Source organism: Urocitellus parryii, chromosome 9 (genome assembly GCF_045843805.1).
Source record: "Urocitellus parryii isolate mUroPar1 chromosome 9, mUroPar1.hap1, whole genome shotgun sequence".
NCBI lineage: Eukaryota > Metazoa > Chordata > Mammalia > Rodentia > Sciuridae > Urocitellus > Urocitellus parryii.
This window is the reverse complement of record NC_135539.1, coordinates 66669452-66688820: the sequence shown is the minus strand read 5'-3', so window position 1 is coordinate 66688820 and position 19369 is coordinate 66669452. Positions and strand designations below refer to the sequence as shown.

At 35.4% G+C, this 19369-nt stretch overlaps 1 protein-coding gene across 1 annotated transcript in view; it reads right to left on the bottom strand.

Annotated features, from left to right (window-relative positions):
* Positions 1-19369, bottom strand: part of Gpr158 (G protein-coupled receptor 158) — a 401208-nt gene that overhangs the window by 161094 nt on the left and 220745 nt on the right. Inside the window, exon 4 of the mRNA XM_026401197.2 lies at positions 1807-2030. Within this exon, the coding sequence (XP_026256982.2) occupies positions 1807-2030 (224 nt within the window). The remainder of the gene's footprint in view (positions 1-1806; positions 2031-19369) is intronic.

The window sequence follows — 19369 nt, the reverse complement described above, 5'->3', positions numbered from 1 at the left end:
TTCACAAAGAATTGTGTTTTATACACTATGTAAATGAATTGATTATGTCAGAGATATTTCAGAGCAGTTCAATAAATATATCTGCTCTGCCACCAATTGTTAAACAATTTCATCTAGAATAGAGTATTTATATATTTCCTAATTTCATTTGCCTACTCTTTCATTATATATACAATTTAATAAGGTCTGTTGCAAAAGAAAAAACACATATTAGTTAAATGAAGAGCAACTTGCCTATTTGCACTTTCTTGCTGACTCAAAGCTACATTTTAATTTGTGCTGCATGCTGCTGTTAATGAAACTGTCTATTTAAAATAACTATTGAAGTCTATAACATTAACATAATGGATATATTCTCCTAGAATCTTAACAGAGCCTTTTTTAAAAAAGTTAACTTGAGACTTTGTAACAGAAACCATTCTTAGAAGGTTGTTTTCTTTTTAAAATTTCTAACTGGAACACTTTATAATTTTTATAAATTCTATAATCTAAACCAATATGTACAACTTTGCCAACGTGAAAAAGTCATTTGAGGGCTGGGATTGTGGCTCAGCAGTAGAGTGCTCACCTAGCACAACTCGGGTTCGATTCTTGGCACCACATAAAAGTAAAAGGCATTGTACTGTGTCCATCTACAAAAAAAGATTCATATATTCATATTTTCTCTCTCTTTCTGTTTAAAAAAATGTCATTTGAGCTCAGAAAAGACTGAAACTTCAAGCTTAATTTTCTTCCTAATAGCTCCAATAACTTTGTATTATCACCAGAACCACAAATTCTAACACAATACTGGCTACATATAATCTGTTGGGTGACCGTTGAGGAAAGATCTCCAGAAACCTCTACCTTGAATATTTTATTATTTCATTCACCCCTAACTGAGAAGCATACAATGCTTCTACTACTCTGATGTCTCAGAACAGAACCAAAGCAAGTCACTTGAATATGTACTTAAAAATTATATTGGCAATTATTTGTATGATTCATGCATTCCAAGGAATTAACAAAATTAATATTAGAAAAGTTGAACAATAACCTTCTATCAAATTTGATTGTCTTAATATAATCAAAGTATAAATATGTTCTAAAATACTAAGATATGTGAGTGTGTATTTTAAAAAATTATTTCAAAACATGTTAATGATAATCATTTTAATGTTTTGTTTTGAATTGAAATTATTGAACATAGACTATATATTCTGAAAACAAACACAAAGAAATGAAATTGTTTGTATATCAAATAAATAAAATAATGTTACTGAAGAATAAAAAAAAAAACTAAGTTCTTCCCAGGATCACTGTTATCCTACAAACCAAATACAAGGTCATGAATGAATTTTCCAGAGTATAATGTGTTCAAAAATTGTTGAGTCCTTTACTATCTTAAAAAATGACTAAGAGAAATAAAAGAAATATTTAAAAAATTACACGTCCTCTATATATGAAAAAAACTAACAATACATTGAATATAGATAAAACAAGTTCCCATCAAGAACAAACAGAGATGTAAAGGAGAATGCTTCAATGCAATGAAGCACTAGAGCCGCATGCTAAATGTTGGTGCTGGGAGCAGGAGGATGGGATGTCAATAAACAAAATGTTAAAGTATCATGTTATTAACCATTATTTTTCTTTGGAAGGTAAAGAATATACTTTTCATGCTCTAATTTAATCCTATTATAGAAACATTTTTCTGCTTAGCAGAGAAGTAACTGAGATTGGAAATTCAATTTGCAAAAAAAAAAAAAAAAAGAGAAGTAACTTTGTACAAAGAAGGAAGATCATAACCAGGGTACCTGGGTTTACCTTTGCTTTGCGAAAGTGGTAGACCACCATCATGCTGATGAAGTCAAGCAGCATACACAGGGCTTGGAAGGAGATGATAGCAAGTCTCAAATACTTATCCTCCTGGACAAAGCATGGGCTGTCATCAGCACAGTAGGGGCAGCCCTCTCTGCAGGGTAAGCAGACATGGGCTTCTTCTGATATATCTTTTGTACTTCCTGAAAAATGATGATCTGGACCCCTTCCTGAAAGTTCCAAATAAAACCACAGTGTTATTTGCACCTCTGAGGTAGGTGAGACAGAGTACAATGTCAAAACACATCTTTGCCTCTTTATTCCTGTTACCATTTATTATAGACCTTTTGTCAACTCTCCTGCTAGGAGAGAAACTTACTTTGCTTTTGAACTCAAAATTCTTTTGATCCATTTGATTTTAAAATTGTCATTCAGAGCAATTGAGAAAAATTAGCAAAAATGGGAACAAAACTCCTTGAGAGCAGAGAACTAAGTCTCTTATATCATCATCTACCACTCACCACATGATGATACTCCTTAAAGCACAAATTATATTCTATATATATTCATGAAATAATTAACTAGAAGAATGACAAGAAAGTTGATGTATTTTATATGCCAAATAAATATACTTAGCACTTTTTAAACTTTTTGACCTAGATGGCACAGAATCCAAATGAGGTTTTGATTGCATCTTAATTTGTCAGGGATCTAATCTACCAAGTTCATTAGGTCTAAATTGGATAAAATTGTACTTAAACAACAGTTGTTCAATGTGCAATTGCCTAATGATGGTTCATCCTTTGGGCAGAGTACAATTCATACTTAAAAACTATCATGTAATTTCCCACTTCCATAGGATATTTCCATGCTATGCACTAAGTGCAGCTTTTGAGCCTCCATTTAATTTTAGATTATTTGTAAGTTACTAAACGTAAGTTAACTCTGAAGGCCATTACCTAAAGGTTATCTTTAATTACTGAATTGACTTTAGCACCAACAAATGTCCAACTAATAACACATACTAAAATACTCAACTATTTCCAACTATGAATTCAACATAAGAGATGTTAGTGAACATGTACATAGTCTAGTATATAATACAACTCTGTTTACTTAGGAATTTGGGAATGATGTTCTTCTGGTTAAGCATGTTATGATAACAAAGTTTAACAGAAAGCTTTTATTTCTTTAAAACTTACCTTTTTATTTTTTTGAGGGGGAAAGATATTAGAGATTGAACCCAGAATGATTAAACACTGAACCACATACCCAACCCCTTTTTACATTTTATTTTCAGACAAGATTTCACTAAGTTGTTTGGGACCTCGCTAAATTGCTGAGGCTGGCTTTGAACTTGTGATACTTCTGCCTCAGCCTCCCAAGTCACTGGGATTAAAGGCTACCATTCTTGGTCTATTTCTTTAAATTCTTGTTAAAGAAATCTTTCTAAAATGTATTTGCCTATTTTTGATCAGTAAATGCAGTAAAAAATAAAAGTATAGTTGAATATTTCTTTGATGATTCAGGATATATTACTATTTAAGGCTCACTACTCTGTTACACAGTGAAAAGTCTAGGATTTTAGTGTCAAGAAGACATGGTTCCCATCCTTAGATAGCTCTGACATTAAACAACTCACTGGGTCACTTTGAATCTTAGTTTGCTTATTAATGAAATATTAATTACTATGGAGATTAAATGAGATGATTTATGTAAATTGTAACGACTGGCTTTTTAGCCTCTTCTCTAGACAAGGTAGATACAAAGAGGAATTGGGAATTCAGCAATATCTTAAAGAAAGCTATTATTCAGAAAACAAGGAAAGCAGAAGAAAGAAGTAAGGTGTGGAAGGCTGAATGAGTATGCTAAGTTCCATTTCAGACAAATTAAATTTAAGGTCCAACTCACAGTCTAGTAGAAATAATACAAAAAATGAGAAATAATTCAAGACTGGATTGTATGAACCGGATCAGTGACATAGAAAGAGCCTACAGAAAGATCCAAGAGTGAATGAGATAATGGTTGGGGAATGTGAAGAGGAGGACACTTGAAATAGAAGTATTTACAATGTCAACACAGAAAACTGAGACTTACTGGATAATGTTGGAATGTAATCAAATATGATGACTGGGAAAAGGCTATTAGAGAGTTAAGGATCTTATCCTTTGTTGATCTTTAAGATGGTACATTCCAAAGACTAGTAGAGATTGTAATTTAATTTTCAGGGTTTAAAGACTGAATAAGTAATAAGATAGACTATTATTTCAATAAATGGTCAACTGAATGAAAAAAAATAAGAAAAGCTTGTGGTTAATAGGAATAAAGATGGTATAAAAATAAAATTTAGCTTTTTTTTTTCTAACAAGTGAAATTTGAATACAATGGTAGTCAGCAAAAGAAACCATGACAAAGTTGAGGACAGATATGATATGGGAAGACTACAAAGGAAGAACATGAGATATTAAGATTGAACATAATCAAGAATACAATTTGAGAAATTAACTCAAATACTTTATCTCTTTTAAAACTGGAGAGTAAATTCATGATTTTCAGAAGTTTTTCTTTATTTTTTAAACTTTTATGCTTTCTACAGTGAGTAGGAATTGGTTAGCAGACTATTTTGAAGTATAGAAAAAATGTGGAAGTCATTCTTATAAAGTCTTATATTTCTCAACAGAGCATGTAAGAATGTATTGAGAGTGAGGAAGACCAGTTTTTAGGTTGAAGACATGAAAGTCTCAGGTAGCAATATAAGGTTACTTGTTGGATAACTTGACAGGTAAAGAATCCAGTTAGGGTAAGAAGGTCTGACTTATAAGGAAACTTCATCAAGATAGTTATTGTAATTTACACAATGATAAGTAGCATCGAAACAAATGGAAAGTATAGAATCAACTGAAGAAAGAATATAGAAGGCTGAACAATGACACTGTACTAGGATTATTCTCATGTAACTGAGAAAAAAGTGCTCAAAAGTATGAGTAAAAAAGAGAAGGGAAATCCAACACAAGGCTATTGGAGCTGCAACCTTCACCCTCCTGGGTCAGCTGGTGCTCAAACCTCCAGAAGCCTTCTGAATCTGAGACATTCATTGGGATGAAGTGGACAATAGTTCTCTACTATCAACCTTGCTCATTAATTATGGATCCTGGAGTCATTAACTGCCCCCTCATTTCTAGTATATGCTCTCATGAGTCCAGAGTACCTTCCCGCATCCTATACCATGACTTCAGAAGTGCCCCACAGCTGAAAACGAGAAGCATGCTTTGGGGTTCCAGTCTGAGAAAAGGCACAAACAAGTGCATTTAAAGTCATTCAAAAGTAAAGTAAAGGCATTCAAAACATTCAGGAAATGGTCATAGCAATGGTTAGAGTTAAAAGGAGGGCCAAACAAGATTCGAAGTGATGAAAAGCAAGTATCTAATGCTGGTACAAACTTGAGGAATAACAGGAAACACACACACCTCTCAGGAGGTACTGAGAAAACATTGAGTTAACTTTGGTACCCACTGTATAACTGTGGAGGTGAATACAGAGATTACTGTGCTGAACAAGACAGAGTGGTACTGGATTCACCCACTGAGTATCAGGAGGTACAGAGCAACAATCAAAGTCAGAGATTAGGAGATGATAAAGTATGAACTCTGAGATGCAGATTTAGGAGGCAGAGGTTGGGATTTCCTCTTCTGGCTAAAATGAAAAAAAATGGAGATTAAATTTACCTTCCCATCAGAAACCACCAAAACCTATGGACAGAATATTGAAATATGATGGCTTTTTCAGACACTGGACATCAGTAATAAAAGACAATGATTCCTAATGTGCAAACACACCTCACAAGCCAGCTACCATAAGTGAAATCAGAAAAAGTTAAATTATTAAAGAAAAAGTATCTATGAAAGCTATTGTTTGTTTTGTGCAAGAAACTTTCTTAATCCAATCTTCAGTTTCTTTCTTCAGCTAACTAGAATAATATTTTCTCTTTGACTTAAGAACCTCATGGTTACATTCAAGCCAAACATTGTATACTATTGACTTTCATTATAAATGAAACTGGAACTTAACCTAAGTGGCAAACTCCCAGATGGGATAAGGAGAAACCATTTAGTACCTTAACTCACTCAAACCTGAAAATTAGAGCAGGACATTAACTGATTAGCATATTTGAATTATTAGTTTTATAGCATGACTATGGTATATTATCATAATTTCATAGCTACTTATGACCAGTCCTTCATCTGTAAAACTTTGTTATCATTTTTAGCCATTGAAAATTTGAAAGTTCCTTTTGGTTCAGTACCATATTTGTGTTCTATTTCCAATAAATCTAAAAACATCTAATCTTCCCCAACCTTTTCATAATCATTATTTTATTTTCCCCCAATTTCCTATCTTTGTTATTCTGCTGTACCATATACATTTTCATAAGGCACTCCAAAACATTTTTTGGAAGAGGTAGGATATTAAATAGTACCATAAACTGTACAGTATTTGATAAAACAAAAATTCTTACTCAACAATTTTTTGAATGCCCGATTGATTATGTGTAAGGCAATGGTTTAGTGAGCTAGATCAATGAGCAAAGAAAATTCTCTGCTTATATGGAATCTGTTTTAGTAGGAAAAAAGAACAGACACATGACAGTAGTCCATAAAAAATAGGCAAAAAAGATCATATGTCAAAACTCAGAAGTGTCAGAAGGAAAAAAAGGTGAGGTGAATCAAACATGCTGGCAGTCGGAGTCACAATTTTGAAAAAAGTTGGTAAGGTAGGTTCCATTCTAAAAGTGATATTTAGGCAAAGATTTGAAGAAAACAATGAAGTTAGCCACATTGTCTTGTAAGTGAAGAGAATCACAGCAAAGGAGTACATGATAAATTGAGGTGGGAGCACCCCTGGCATGTGAAAGGATGTGCAGAGACTAGTGGAGTAAAAGCAGAGTGCATGTCTGGTAGGGTAGTAGAAAATAAGGTCAGAGAAATAACAGAACCAGATTGTTCAGTGCACTGTGAACCACGTAGGAACTTAGATTCTGCTTTCTGTTAAAAAAAAAAAAAAGAGCTACAGCAGGATTTTGGGTAGAGAAGTAACATGATATGCTTTATGTTGTTTAAGGATTTCTTTGGTTGTATAGAGAATATACTACAGAGGACAAGGTAGAAGCATTAAGCTTCAAAAACTTGATGATGGTTCAGACCACAGTGTAGCAGTAAAAACAAAAACAAAAAAATAGCTGGATTCAGAAGTAGTTTTAAGGTGGAATCAACAGGAATTTCTGATGAGTTGTCTACCATGAAGAAAGAGTCAAAGATGAATGTAAGATGTACAATGAAAAAGTGGCAGAGTGAAGTAATCATAAACCAAGATGGGGGAAATGCATATGAAGAAAGTTTTCTAGAAGATCCTGGAAGACCATCTAAGTTCAATCTTAACATGTCAGTTTAGGGATGTGTACTAGATATCAAAATTACCATGTCAAAAGGCATCTTGATATGCAAATCTGGGGTTGGGGAGAAAGGTCGGTATTGAAGATAAATATCTGAAGGTCAGAGCTATAAGACTGGATAAGATCACCAAGAGAATGAGTATAGACAGTAAAGACACAGGGCCCTCCAGTTTTAATGCTAAACAAAATTTTCAACCAACCCAAACTGTCCCTTACCCTACCTCATATTTTAAAAGAGGAATTGCAATATTCTATTGTAAACTGTAAATGCAAAAAGTGTTAACAGAAAAAGGAATGTTCTCACAATTTAATTGTAATTTGCTACTAGCAAAGAGCTGAAATTGTTATCTTGATCTAGGTCCTGGGCAAAGGGGGCCTTCGATATGAACTCAAACATAGATATTTGATTTGGGAAGTGATACCTAACACAGAAGTAAAGGGTAAGATACAGTGAGACAAATAAGGGAAGGCAATAAAAAGGATAGATTATTGGAGCTCAATATCACTGTGGTTAATGAGGGCTCAATCCTCCTGGGACTCCTCTAAAAATGGCATACAATGCCCCTCAGATTTATCTCTCTAGAGACATCAACAAATTACTAGAAACATACGACCTATCCAAACTGAATCAGGAGGACACACGCAATTTAAACACATCAATTTCAAGCAATGAAATCAAAGACACCATCAAAAGCCTACCAACTAAGAAAAGCCCAGAACTAGATGAATGCTCAGCTGAGTTCCACAAGACCTTCAAAGAAGAATTAACACTAATACTCCTTAAATTATTCCATGAAATAGAAAAAGAGGGAACCCATTTAAACTCATTCTATGAAGCTGTTATCGCCCTGATTCCAAAACCAGACAAAGACAAAGAAAGAAAACTTCAGACCAATATCCATGATGAACATAGATGCAAAAATTCTCAAAAAAATTCTGTCAAGGAGATCCAACATGGCAGCTGGTGGAGAGGCAGGGCTTTCAATACCCCCTCAATGATGGGTCATAAAGATGCATAGATAACACTTAGATTCTACCAACAGAGAATCTCCTAGCAAAATTCCACTGAAGAGAGACCGGCCGGGAGCTACTAGGATTTTTTGAAGTGACAGTTTGCCCCAGATGAGCAAATCCCTGCCACGAGACGCAGAGGTCCAGATCCGCCAGCCGCAGTCCGCACGCCGTGGCTCGGCTGCCGGCCCGTCCGCCCACAGCCAACATGACTGGGTCCCGCTAGCCTCCGAGATGCAGCTTGGCAGGAAGAGGTCTTTAGCCAAGCCTTCATGAAATAGCGAGCCGGGAGCTGAGGCCAACATGTCCCACCCCTCCCTTCGGACATTCTGGCAAGGAGCATGGGGCCCGCCATAGCAGAGAGGTGACATCAACGGAGTTCGGTTGATGGAATTCCTTCCCAGCAGAATCCACTTTAGCAGGTGTGTGACTCCCTCCCCATCCAGATACAAGCAGCCAGGAAACTTCAGGGATCTCTCAGGGGTCATGTCTGTAGGGAAGCAGAGGGGATCCCCAACCCCCAACCCCCATATCACCAGCAGTGACTCCCAAGGTCTTAGCTGCCAGTTTAGCGCAGCACTGGGGCTTAAATGGGACACGTGGTGGGGCTGCAAGTGTAACTAGATCTCTGGGGAACCACTTCTGGTGAACAGGACCTGGCTGGCTGACTGACAAGAGGAAGGGGTGAAAGGCCGGAGAAGTGAAATGGCTCTGGACTGACAAGTCTGAGAGACTCCCAGGAGACACATTACAGGAATCGCTATCAGGTAGAGGGCAGAAGCTCCGCTCAGAGGGCACAGCTCCGGCTACTGGAAGAGAAGAAAATGAATCTCTAAGACTTCAATTTCTTTTTCTTCTTCTCTCTCTGTTCCTTTCTCCCCTTTTCCTTCTTTCTTTCTTTCCTGTTTCAAGTTTTATTGTTCTTTTCATTCTCCTCTCTCTCTCTCTCTCTCTCTCCTTCTTTCTTTCTAAGAGCACCTTCTTTCCCCTACCCCTCAACTTTCATCCCAAGCATTACGTCTTCCATTACATGTAATTGCCTAAATGCAAATAGATGAATGTCTTGAGGCTGTCTATAGGGCTCATAAATACCTAGATACTACCAACACCCTGATCCAATTGCCTGTTAGTATCCACCTTCAGTAGAGCAATCTTCTAAAGTAGCCAAGACATACTAACCCTCATACCATCAAAGCACCTAACCTAAACATAAAGTCCTAAGAACAAAGAACAAATCATTATATGCATACAGAACCTGGAAGCCTTTTATGAATTGAATGAATCAGCTTTAAAGTACAATAAAGCCCAACATTTCTAGGCATAATATCTCACCACAAAGGAGATACAACAGAGATATACAAAGCCAAAACAAATGTATAGGAGAAAGCAGTTACAAAGCAGTCAAACAGAGCTGGAAAGTAATGTGAACAACATGAAAAAACAAGGGAAAAAAGGATGACAAACAATGCAGGACAACTTAAATCTACAGGAGGACCTAGAAACATCAGAAACATGGACAGGGAAAGAAATCAAGGCATACCTAACTCAGATGGAACGGAATATTAGAGAAGACATGAGACAGCAAGTCCAAGCAATGAAAGTATATTTTGAAAACGAATTAAACAAACAAATTCAAACTGCAAAGAACGAGCTTTACCAAGAGATAGAGATTAAAAAAAAAAAACAAAACCAAACAGTAATCCTAGAAATGCAGGAAACCATAAACCAGATTAAAAACTCTAACGAGAATATTACAAATATACTAGATCAAGTAGAAGTCAGAACATCAGATAATGAAGACAAAGTTTATCAACTTGAAAAGAATATAGTCAACACAGAAAAGATGCTTAAATCTCACGAGCAATCTATCCAAGAGATATGGGATCTCATAAAAAAAACAAATTTGAAAGTCACTGGGATAGAAGAAGGCACAGAGGTTCAAACCAAAGGAATGGACAACCTATTAAATGAAATAATCCTAGAAAACTTCCCAGAGATGAAAGATGGAATGGATTGCCAAATCCTGGAAGACTACAGGACCCCAAACATTCAAAACCGTGATAGACCAACTCCAAGACATATAATTATGAAGATAACCAACATACAGAACAAGGAGAGAATATTAAAAGCTACGAGAGAAAGGAGTCAGATTACACTCAGTGGTAAACCAATTAGGTTAACGACTGATTTTTCATCACAGACTTTGAAAGCGAGAAGATCCTGGAACAACGTATTTCAAACGCTGAAAAATAATGGATGCCAACCAAGAATACTGTATCCAGCAAAATTAAGCTTCAGATTTGACAATGAAATTAAAATATTTCACGGTAAACAAAAGCTAAAAGAATTCGCAGCCAGAAAACCAGCACTGCAAAGCATTTTGAGCAAAATACTACAAGAAGAGGAATTGAAAAATAGCACCCAAAACTAACAGTGGGAGGTATCTCAGTAAAGGGGGAGAAAAATAACCAAAGAGGAAAAACTAGCCAAACTAAAATAAATACATAAATAAACATGACTGGAAGTACAAACCATATTTCAATTGTAACCTTAAATGTTAATGGCTTAAATTCACCAATCAAGAGACATAGGCTAGTAACCTGGATTAAAAAAACAAATCCAACAATATGCTGCCTTCAGGAGACTCATATGATAGGCAAAGACATACACAGGCTGAAGGTGAAAGGTTGGGAAAAATCATACCACTCACATGGCCCTTGGAAGCAAGCAGGAGTGGCCATACTCATATCGAATAAAATCAACTTCAAACCTAAGTTAATCAAAAGGGATAAAGAAGGACACTATATACTGTTAAAAGGAACCATCCACCATCAAGACATAACAATTATCAATTTGTATGCACCAAACAATGGTGCTGCAACGTTCATAAAACAAACTCTCCTCAAGTTCAAGAGTCAAATAGACCACAACACAATAATTATGGGGGAGTTCAACACACTGCTCTAGCCCTTGAACAGATCCTCTAGACAAACGCTGGAAAAAGAAACTATAAAACTCAATAACACAATCAATAACCTAGACTTAACCGACATATGTAGAATATATCAACCATCATCAAGTGGATACACATTCTTCTCAGCAGCACATGGATCCTACTCAAAGTTAGACCATATATTATGCCATAGGGCAACTCTCAGTAAATATAAAGGTGTGGACATAATACCATGCACCATATCTGACCATAATAGAATGAAACTGGAAATCAATGATAAAAGAAGGAAGGAAAAATCCTGCATCACCTGGAAAATGAACAATATGTTACTGAATGATCAATGGGTTACAGAAGGCATAAAGGAGGAAATCAAAAAATTCTTAGAGATAAATGACAATACAGACACAACATACCAGAATCTATGGGACACAATGAAAGCAGTTTTAAGAGGGAAATTCATTTCCTGGAGTTCATTCCTCAAAAAAAGAAAAAAACAACAAATAAATGAACTCACACTACATCTTAAAACCCTAGAAAAGGAAGAGCAAAACAACAGCAACTGTAGTAGAAGACAAGAAATAATTAAAATCAGAGCAGAAATCAACGAAACTGAAACAAAAAAAAAACATTGAAAAAATTGATAAAACTAAAAGTTGGTTCTTTGAAAAAATAAATAAGATTGACAGACTCTTAGCCATGCTAACAAAGAGAAGAAGAGAGAGAACTCAAATTACTAACATATGGGATGAAAAAGGCAATATCACAATGGACACTACAGAAATACAGAAGATACTTAGAAAGTATTTTGAAACCCTATATTCAAATAAAATAGAAGATAGTGAAGATATCCATAAATTTTTTAAGTCATATGATCTGCCCAGATTGAGTCAGGAAGACACACAATTTAAACAGACCAATAACAAAGGAAGAAATAGAAGAAGCCATCAAAAGACTACCAAACAAGAGAAGCCCTGGACCGGATGGGTATACAGGGGAGTTTTACAAAACCTTCAAAGAAGAATTAGTACCAATACTTTTCAAGCTATTTCAAGAAATAGAAGAAGAGGGAGCTCTTTCAAATTCATTTTATGAGGCCAACATCACCCTGATCCCGAAACCAGACAAAGACACTTCAAAGAAAGAAAACTAAAGACCAATATCTCTAATGAACTTAGATGCAAAAATTCACAATAAAATCCTGGCGAATCGAATACAAAAGCATATCAGAAAAATTGTGCACCATGATCAAGTAGGATTCATCCCTGGGATGCAAGGCTGGTTCAATATACGGAAATCAATAAATGTTATTCACCACATCAATAGACTTAAAGATAAGAACCATATGATCATCTCGATAGATGCAGAAAAAGCATTCGACAAAGTACAGCATCCCTTTATGTTCAAAACACTATAAAAACTAGGGATAATAGGAATGTACCTCAACATTGTAAAAGCTATATATGCTAAGCCTCAGTCTAGCATCATTCTAAATGGAGAAAAACTGAAGGCATTCCCTCTAAAATCTGGAACTAGACAGCGATGCCCTCTCTCACCACTTCTATTCAATTTAGTTCTTGAAATACTAGCCAGAGCAATTAGACAGACAAAAGAAATTAAAGGCATAAAAATAGGAAAAGAAGAACTTAAATTGTCACTATTTGCGGGTGATATGATAATATATCTAACAGACCCAAAAGGGTCTACAAAGAAACTGCTAGAGTTAATAAATGAATTCAGCAAAGTGGCAGGATATAAAATCAACATGCATAAATCAAAGGCATTCCTGTATAGCAGCAACAAAACTTCTGAAATGGAAATGAGGAAAACCACTCCATTCACAATATCCTCAAAAAAAAAAAATACTTGGGAATCAACCTAACAAAAGAGGTGAAAGATTTATACAATGAAAACTACAGAACCCTAAAGAGAGAAATAGAAGAAGACCTTAAAAGATGGAAAAATGTACCCTGTTCATGGATAGGCAGAACTAACATCATCAAAATGGCAATATTACCCAAAATTCTCTACAGGTTTAATGCCATGCCAATCAAAATCCCAATGGCATTTCTTGTAGAAATAGACAAAGCAATCATGAAATTCATTTGGAAAAACAAAAGACCCAGAATAGCAAAAGCAATTTCTAAGCAGGAAGTGTGAATCTGGAGGTATAGTGATACCAGATTTCAAATTGTACTACAGAGCAATAGTAACAAAAACAGCATGGTACTGGTACCAAAACAGGCGGGTGGACAAATGGTACAGAGTAGAGGACACAGAGACCAATCTACAAAATTACAACTTTCTTATATTTGATAAAGGGGCTAAAAGCATGAAATGGAGGAAGGATAGCATCTTCAACAAATGGTGGGAAAACTGGAAATCCATATGCAACAAAATGAAGCTGAACCCCTTTCCCTTGCCATGCACAAAAGTTAACTCAAAATGGATCAAGGAGCTTGATATCAAATCAGAGACTCTGCATCTGATAGAAGAAAAAGTTGGCTCTGATCTACATATTGTGGGGTCAGGCTCCAAATTCCTTATTAGGACGCCCATAGCCCATGAGTTAATAACAAGAATCAATAAATGGGACTTACTTAAACTAAAAAGTTTTTTCTCAGCAAGAGAAACAATAAGAGAGATAAATAGGGAGCCTACATCCTGGGAACAAATCTTTACTCCTCACACTTCAGATAGAGCCCTAATATCCAGAAAATACAAAGAACTCAATAAGATAACAAGTAACCCAATCAACAAATGGGCCAAGGACCTGAACAGACACTTCTCAGAGGAGAACATACAATCAATCAACAAGTACATGAAAAAAATGCTCACCATCTCTAGCAGTCAGAGAAATGCAAATCAAAACCACCCTAAGATACCATCCCACTCCAGTAAGATTGGCAGCCATTCTGAAGTCAAACAACAACAAGTGCTGGAGAGGATGTGGGGAAAAGGGTACACTTGTACATTGCTGGTGGGACTGCAAATTGGTGGGGACAATATGAAAAGCAGTATGGAGATTCCTGGGAAAGCTGGGAATGGAATCACCATTTGACCCAGCTATTGCCCTTCTCGGACTATTCCCTGAGGACCTTAAAAGAGCGTACTATAGGGATACTGCCACATCAATGACCATAGCATCACAATTCACAATAGCTAGACTGTGGAACCAACCCAGATGCCCTTCAATAGATGAATGGATAAAAAAATGTGGCGTTTATAACAATGGAGTATTATGCAGCACTAAAAATGACAAAATCATGGAATTTGCAGGGAAATGGATGGCATTAGAGCAGATTATGCTAAGTGAAGCTAGCCAATCCTTAAAAAACAAATGCCAAATGTCTTCTTTGATTTAAGGAGAGCAACTAAGAACTGAGCAGGGAGGAAGAGCATGAGGAAAAGATTAACATTAAACAGAGATGAGTGGTGGGAGGGAAAGGGAGAGAGAAGGGAAATTGCAAGGAAACGGAAGGAAACCCTCAACATTATACGAAATCACATATAAGAGGTTGTGAGGGGAAAGTGGGGGGAAAAACAAGGGAGAGAACTGAACCACAACAGATGAGGTAGAGAGGGATGATGGGAGGGGAGGGGAGGGGGGATAGTAGGGGATAGGAAAGGCAGCAGAATACAACAGTCACTAATATGGCATTATGTAAATATTGTGAATGTGTAACTGATGTGATTCTGCAATTTGTATTTGGGGTAAAAATGGGAGTTCATAACTCACTTGAATCAAATGTATGAAAGATGATATGTCATGAGCTTTGTAATGTTTTGAACAACAAATTAAAAAATGCAAAAAAAATAAAAATAAAAAAGTCATATACCAAAAAAATTCTGGCACATATCATACAAAAAATATTAAAAAGATAGTTCACCATGGTCAAGTAGGATTCATCCCAGGGATGCAAGATTGATTCAACATTCAGAAATCAATAAATGTAACTCATCACATCAACAGACTTAAAGACAAGAATCATATAAGTGGAGAAAAACATTTGACAAAATATAGCACCCCTTCATGTTCAAAACACTAGAAAGTAGGAAGTACCTCAACATTGTAAAAGCTATATATGCTAAACCCTAGGCCAACATAATTTTAAATTGAGAAAAATTGAAATCATTCCCTCTAAAAACTGGAAGAAGACAATAATGTCCTCTTTCACTACTTCTATTCAACATTGTTCTTGAAACCTTAGCCAGAGCAATTAGAGTAAATAAATTAAAGGAAAAATAGGAAAAGAAGAACTCAAAACTATCACTATTTGCTGATGACATGATCCTATATTTTGAAAATCCAAAAAAATGAACAAGAAAACTTCTAGAACTAATCATTGAATTCAGCAAAATAGCAGTATATAAAATCAACATCCACAAATCAAACATGTTCCTATACATCATAAATGAATCTACTGCAAGAGAAATTGGGAAGATTTACCCCACTCACAATAGCCTCAAAAAAAATACTTTACCTCAATCTAACAAAAGAGTGTAAGACCTCTACAATGAAAACTACAGAACACTAAAAAAAGAAATTGAAGAAGGCCTTAGAAGATGGAAAGATCTCCCATGCTTGTCAATAGATGTAATGAATATTGTCAAAATGGCTATATTACCAAAAGCATTATACAGATTTAATGCAATTCCTATTAAAATCCCAGTGACGTTCTTTATTCATAGGAATAGAAAAATAAATCATAAAATTCGTTTGGAAAAATAGGAGACCCAGAGTAGGCAAAGCAATCCTTAGCAAGAAGAATGAAGCAGGTGGCATCAAAATACCAGAACTTAAACTACACTACAGAGCAATAGTAACAAAAACAACATGATATTGGCACCAAAACAGACTGGTAGACCAATGGTACAAAATAGAAGACAAACAAAGTAGAAACAAACCCACATAAATATAGTTATCCTATACTAGAACAAGGTGCTATAAACATACATTGGAGAAAAGATAGCCTCTTCAACATATGGTACTGGGAAAACTGGAAACTCATATGTAGCAAAATAAAATTAGACCTTTATCTCTCACTCTGCACAAAACACAACTCAAAGTAGATCAAAGACAGCCACTAGAAGTGAGACCTTACACCTAATAGAAGAAAAACTAGGCTCAAATCTCCTCCAAGTAAGCTTAGGAACTGACTTCCTTAACAGGGCTACTAAAGCACAAGAAGTAAAATCAAGAACAAATAAATAGGATGGATTAAAACTAAAAAAAACTTCTTCTCAGCAAAGGAAATAATCAATAATATGAAGAGAGAATCTACAAAATGGGAGAAAATCTTTACCATATGCACCTTAGATAGAGCATTGATCTCTAATATATATACAACTCAAAACATTGAGCACCAAAACAAACAAACAAACAAATAACCCAATCAATAAATGGGCTAAGGATGAACAGACATTTCACAGAAGAAGAAATATGAATGGATAATAAAAATAGGAAAAAAACACTTAACATCTCTAGCAATTAAAGAAATGCAAGCCAAAATTACTCTAAGATTTCATCTCACTCTAGTCATAATGCCAATTATCAAGAATACAAGCAACAAGACTCCTTTGGCACAAAAATTAAAATCAAGAATTTAGTAAATTGGATGGACTCAAACTAAAAAGTTTCTTCTCAGCAAAAGAAACAATCTGTGAGGTGAATAGACAGCCTACATCTTGGGAGCAAATTTTTACCCTTCACACATCAGATAGAGCACTAATATCTAGGGTATATAAAGAACTCAAAAAGCTAAACACCAAAAAAAAAACCCTAAATAACCCAATCAATAAATGGGCCAAGGATCTAAACAGACACTTCTCAGAAGAGGATATACAATCAATCAACAAATATATGAAAAAATGTTCCTCATTGTTAGTAATTAGAGAAATGCAGATCAAAACCACACTAGATTTCATCTCACTCCAGTCAGAATGGCAGTCATTATGCATACAAACAACAATAATTGTTGGTGAGGATGTGGGAGAAAAAAGTACACTCAAACACTGCTGGTGAGACTGCAAACTGGTGCAGCCAATTTGGAAAGCAGTATGGAAATTTCTTAGAAAATTGGGAACGGAACCACCATTTGACCCAGCTATCCCTCTCCTCAGTTTATACCCAAAGCATACTATAGGGACACAGCCACATCAATGTTTATAGCAACACAATTCACCATAGCTAAACTGAACCAACCTAGATGCCCTTCAATAGATAAATAGATAAAAAAGTGGCATATACACATAATGGAATATTACTCAGTAATAAAAGAGAATAAAATCATAGCATTTGCGGGTAAATGGATGGAGTTAGAGAAGATAATGCTAAGTGAAGTTAGCCAATCCCAAATAACCAAATGCCAAATGTTTTCTTTGATATTAGGAGGCTGATTCATAGTGGGAGAGAGAGAGGAAGCATGGGAGGAATAGACAAACTCTAGATAGGGCAGAGGGGTTGGAGGGGAAGGGGGAAGGGAGGGGGCATGGAGTCATAAATGATGGTGGAATGTGATGATCATTATTATCCAAAGTACATGTATGAAGACACGAATTGGTGTGAATATACTTTGTATACAACCAGAAATATGTAAAATTGTGCTCTATGTGTGTAATAAGAATTGTAATACATTCTGCTGTCATATATAAATAAAAAAAGAATACAAGCAACAATAAATGCTGGTGAGGATATTGGGAAAAAGGTGCACTCATACATTGCTGGTGGGGCTGAAAATTGGTACACTCTGGAAAGCAGTATGGAGAATCCTCAGAAAACTTGGAATGGAATGGAATCACCATTTGACCCAGCTATCACAGTCCTCAGTATATTTTATATATATATATATATATATATATATATATATATATATATATATATATATATATATATCACAAAGATCTTAAAATCAGCATTCTACAGTCACACAGCTACATCAATGTTTATAGCAGCTCAATTCATAATAGCTAACCTAGGGAACAACTTAAGGGCCCTTCAATGAATGAATGGATAAAGGAAATGTGGTATATATACAAAATATATATACTCAGCCTTAAAGAAGAATGAAATTGTGGCATTTGCAGGTAAATGGATGGAGTTGGCATGCTAAGCAAAATAAGTGAATCCTAAAGAACCAAAAGTCAAATATTTTCTGATATGTGGATGCTAATTCATGATAAAAGGACTGCTGGGGAAGAATAGAAGTACTTTGGATGAGACAGAGGGGAGTGAAGGGAAGGGAGGAGTCTGGGGGTAGGAAGGGTAGTAAAATGAATCAGACATTAATACCCTATGTGCATATATGACTACACAACCCGTATAATTCTACATCATATACAATCAGAAGAAGTTATATTCCTTTTATACATAATGTGTCAAAATGTATTCTATTGTCATGTAAACTATTTAGAAGAAATTAAAAATATCTTTAGATTTTGCCTTTAGATGTATATATAATATTTTTAAAATCTCTTTAGATTTTCTTCTACCATATGACTTTTGTAGCAATGGAAATGGAGTTGGTGAAGTAAGGATTGTCATTTTTAGCTATGGGTCCTTTGTAAGTTGGAATTTACCTGAAAATATATACAAGCTGAAGTCAACCCAAAAGACAAAAGAAATAAGATCAAACGATTGGTAATATGTCCACAGAGAAGAGAAAAACAGTTTCACTGAATACAGAAATCATATTAGGATAGATGAATTTGGAGAAGATGAGATTGTCACAAGCTTGTATTTTATCAACTTGAAAGTGGACAACCTGGATTTGAAGAGACAGCTGTATATCAGTACTTGGTTATTTTGAAATCCTGCTACTTTCCAAGTGTCAGATTCTATTAACTCACATATGACTACCAATGTCAAGAGAGATGTCAGGAACAGGGTCTCTGGGCTCTCAGCACAATTTCACATCATGTCATTTGAACATATCCCTGTTGGTCTTTATAAGCCCTTTGTTTACTGTGAGCCAAGATCTAAAATAAATATTTTTTAAATTGTTTCACATTTTAAGAAGATTTTTAAAAGGCACATTTACATATTCTCTTACAGACTTAGTTCCTCCTTACAAAGGGGATACAAATTATTAAAGATATGAGACATTGGTGTCTTTTTCTAGATTTGCAACTATAAATTGAGTAAATTTAATCCCATATAG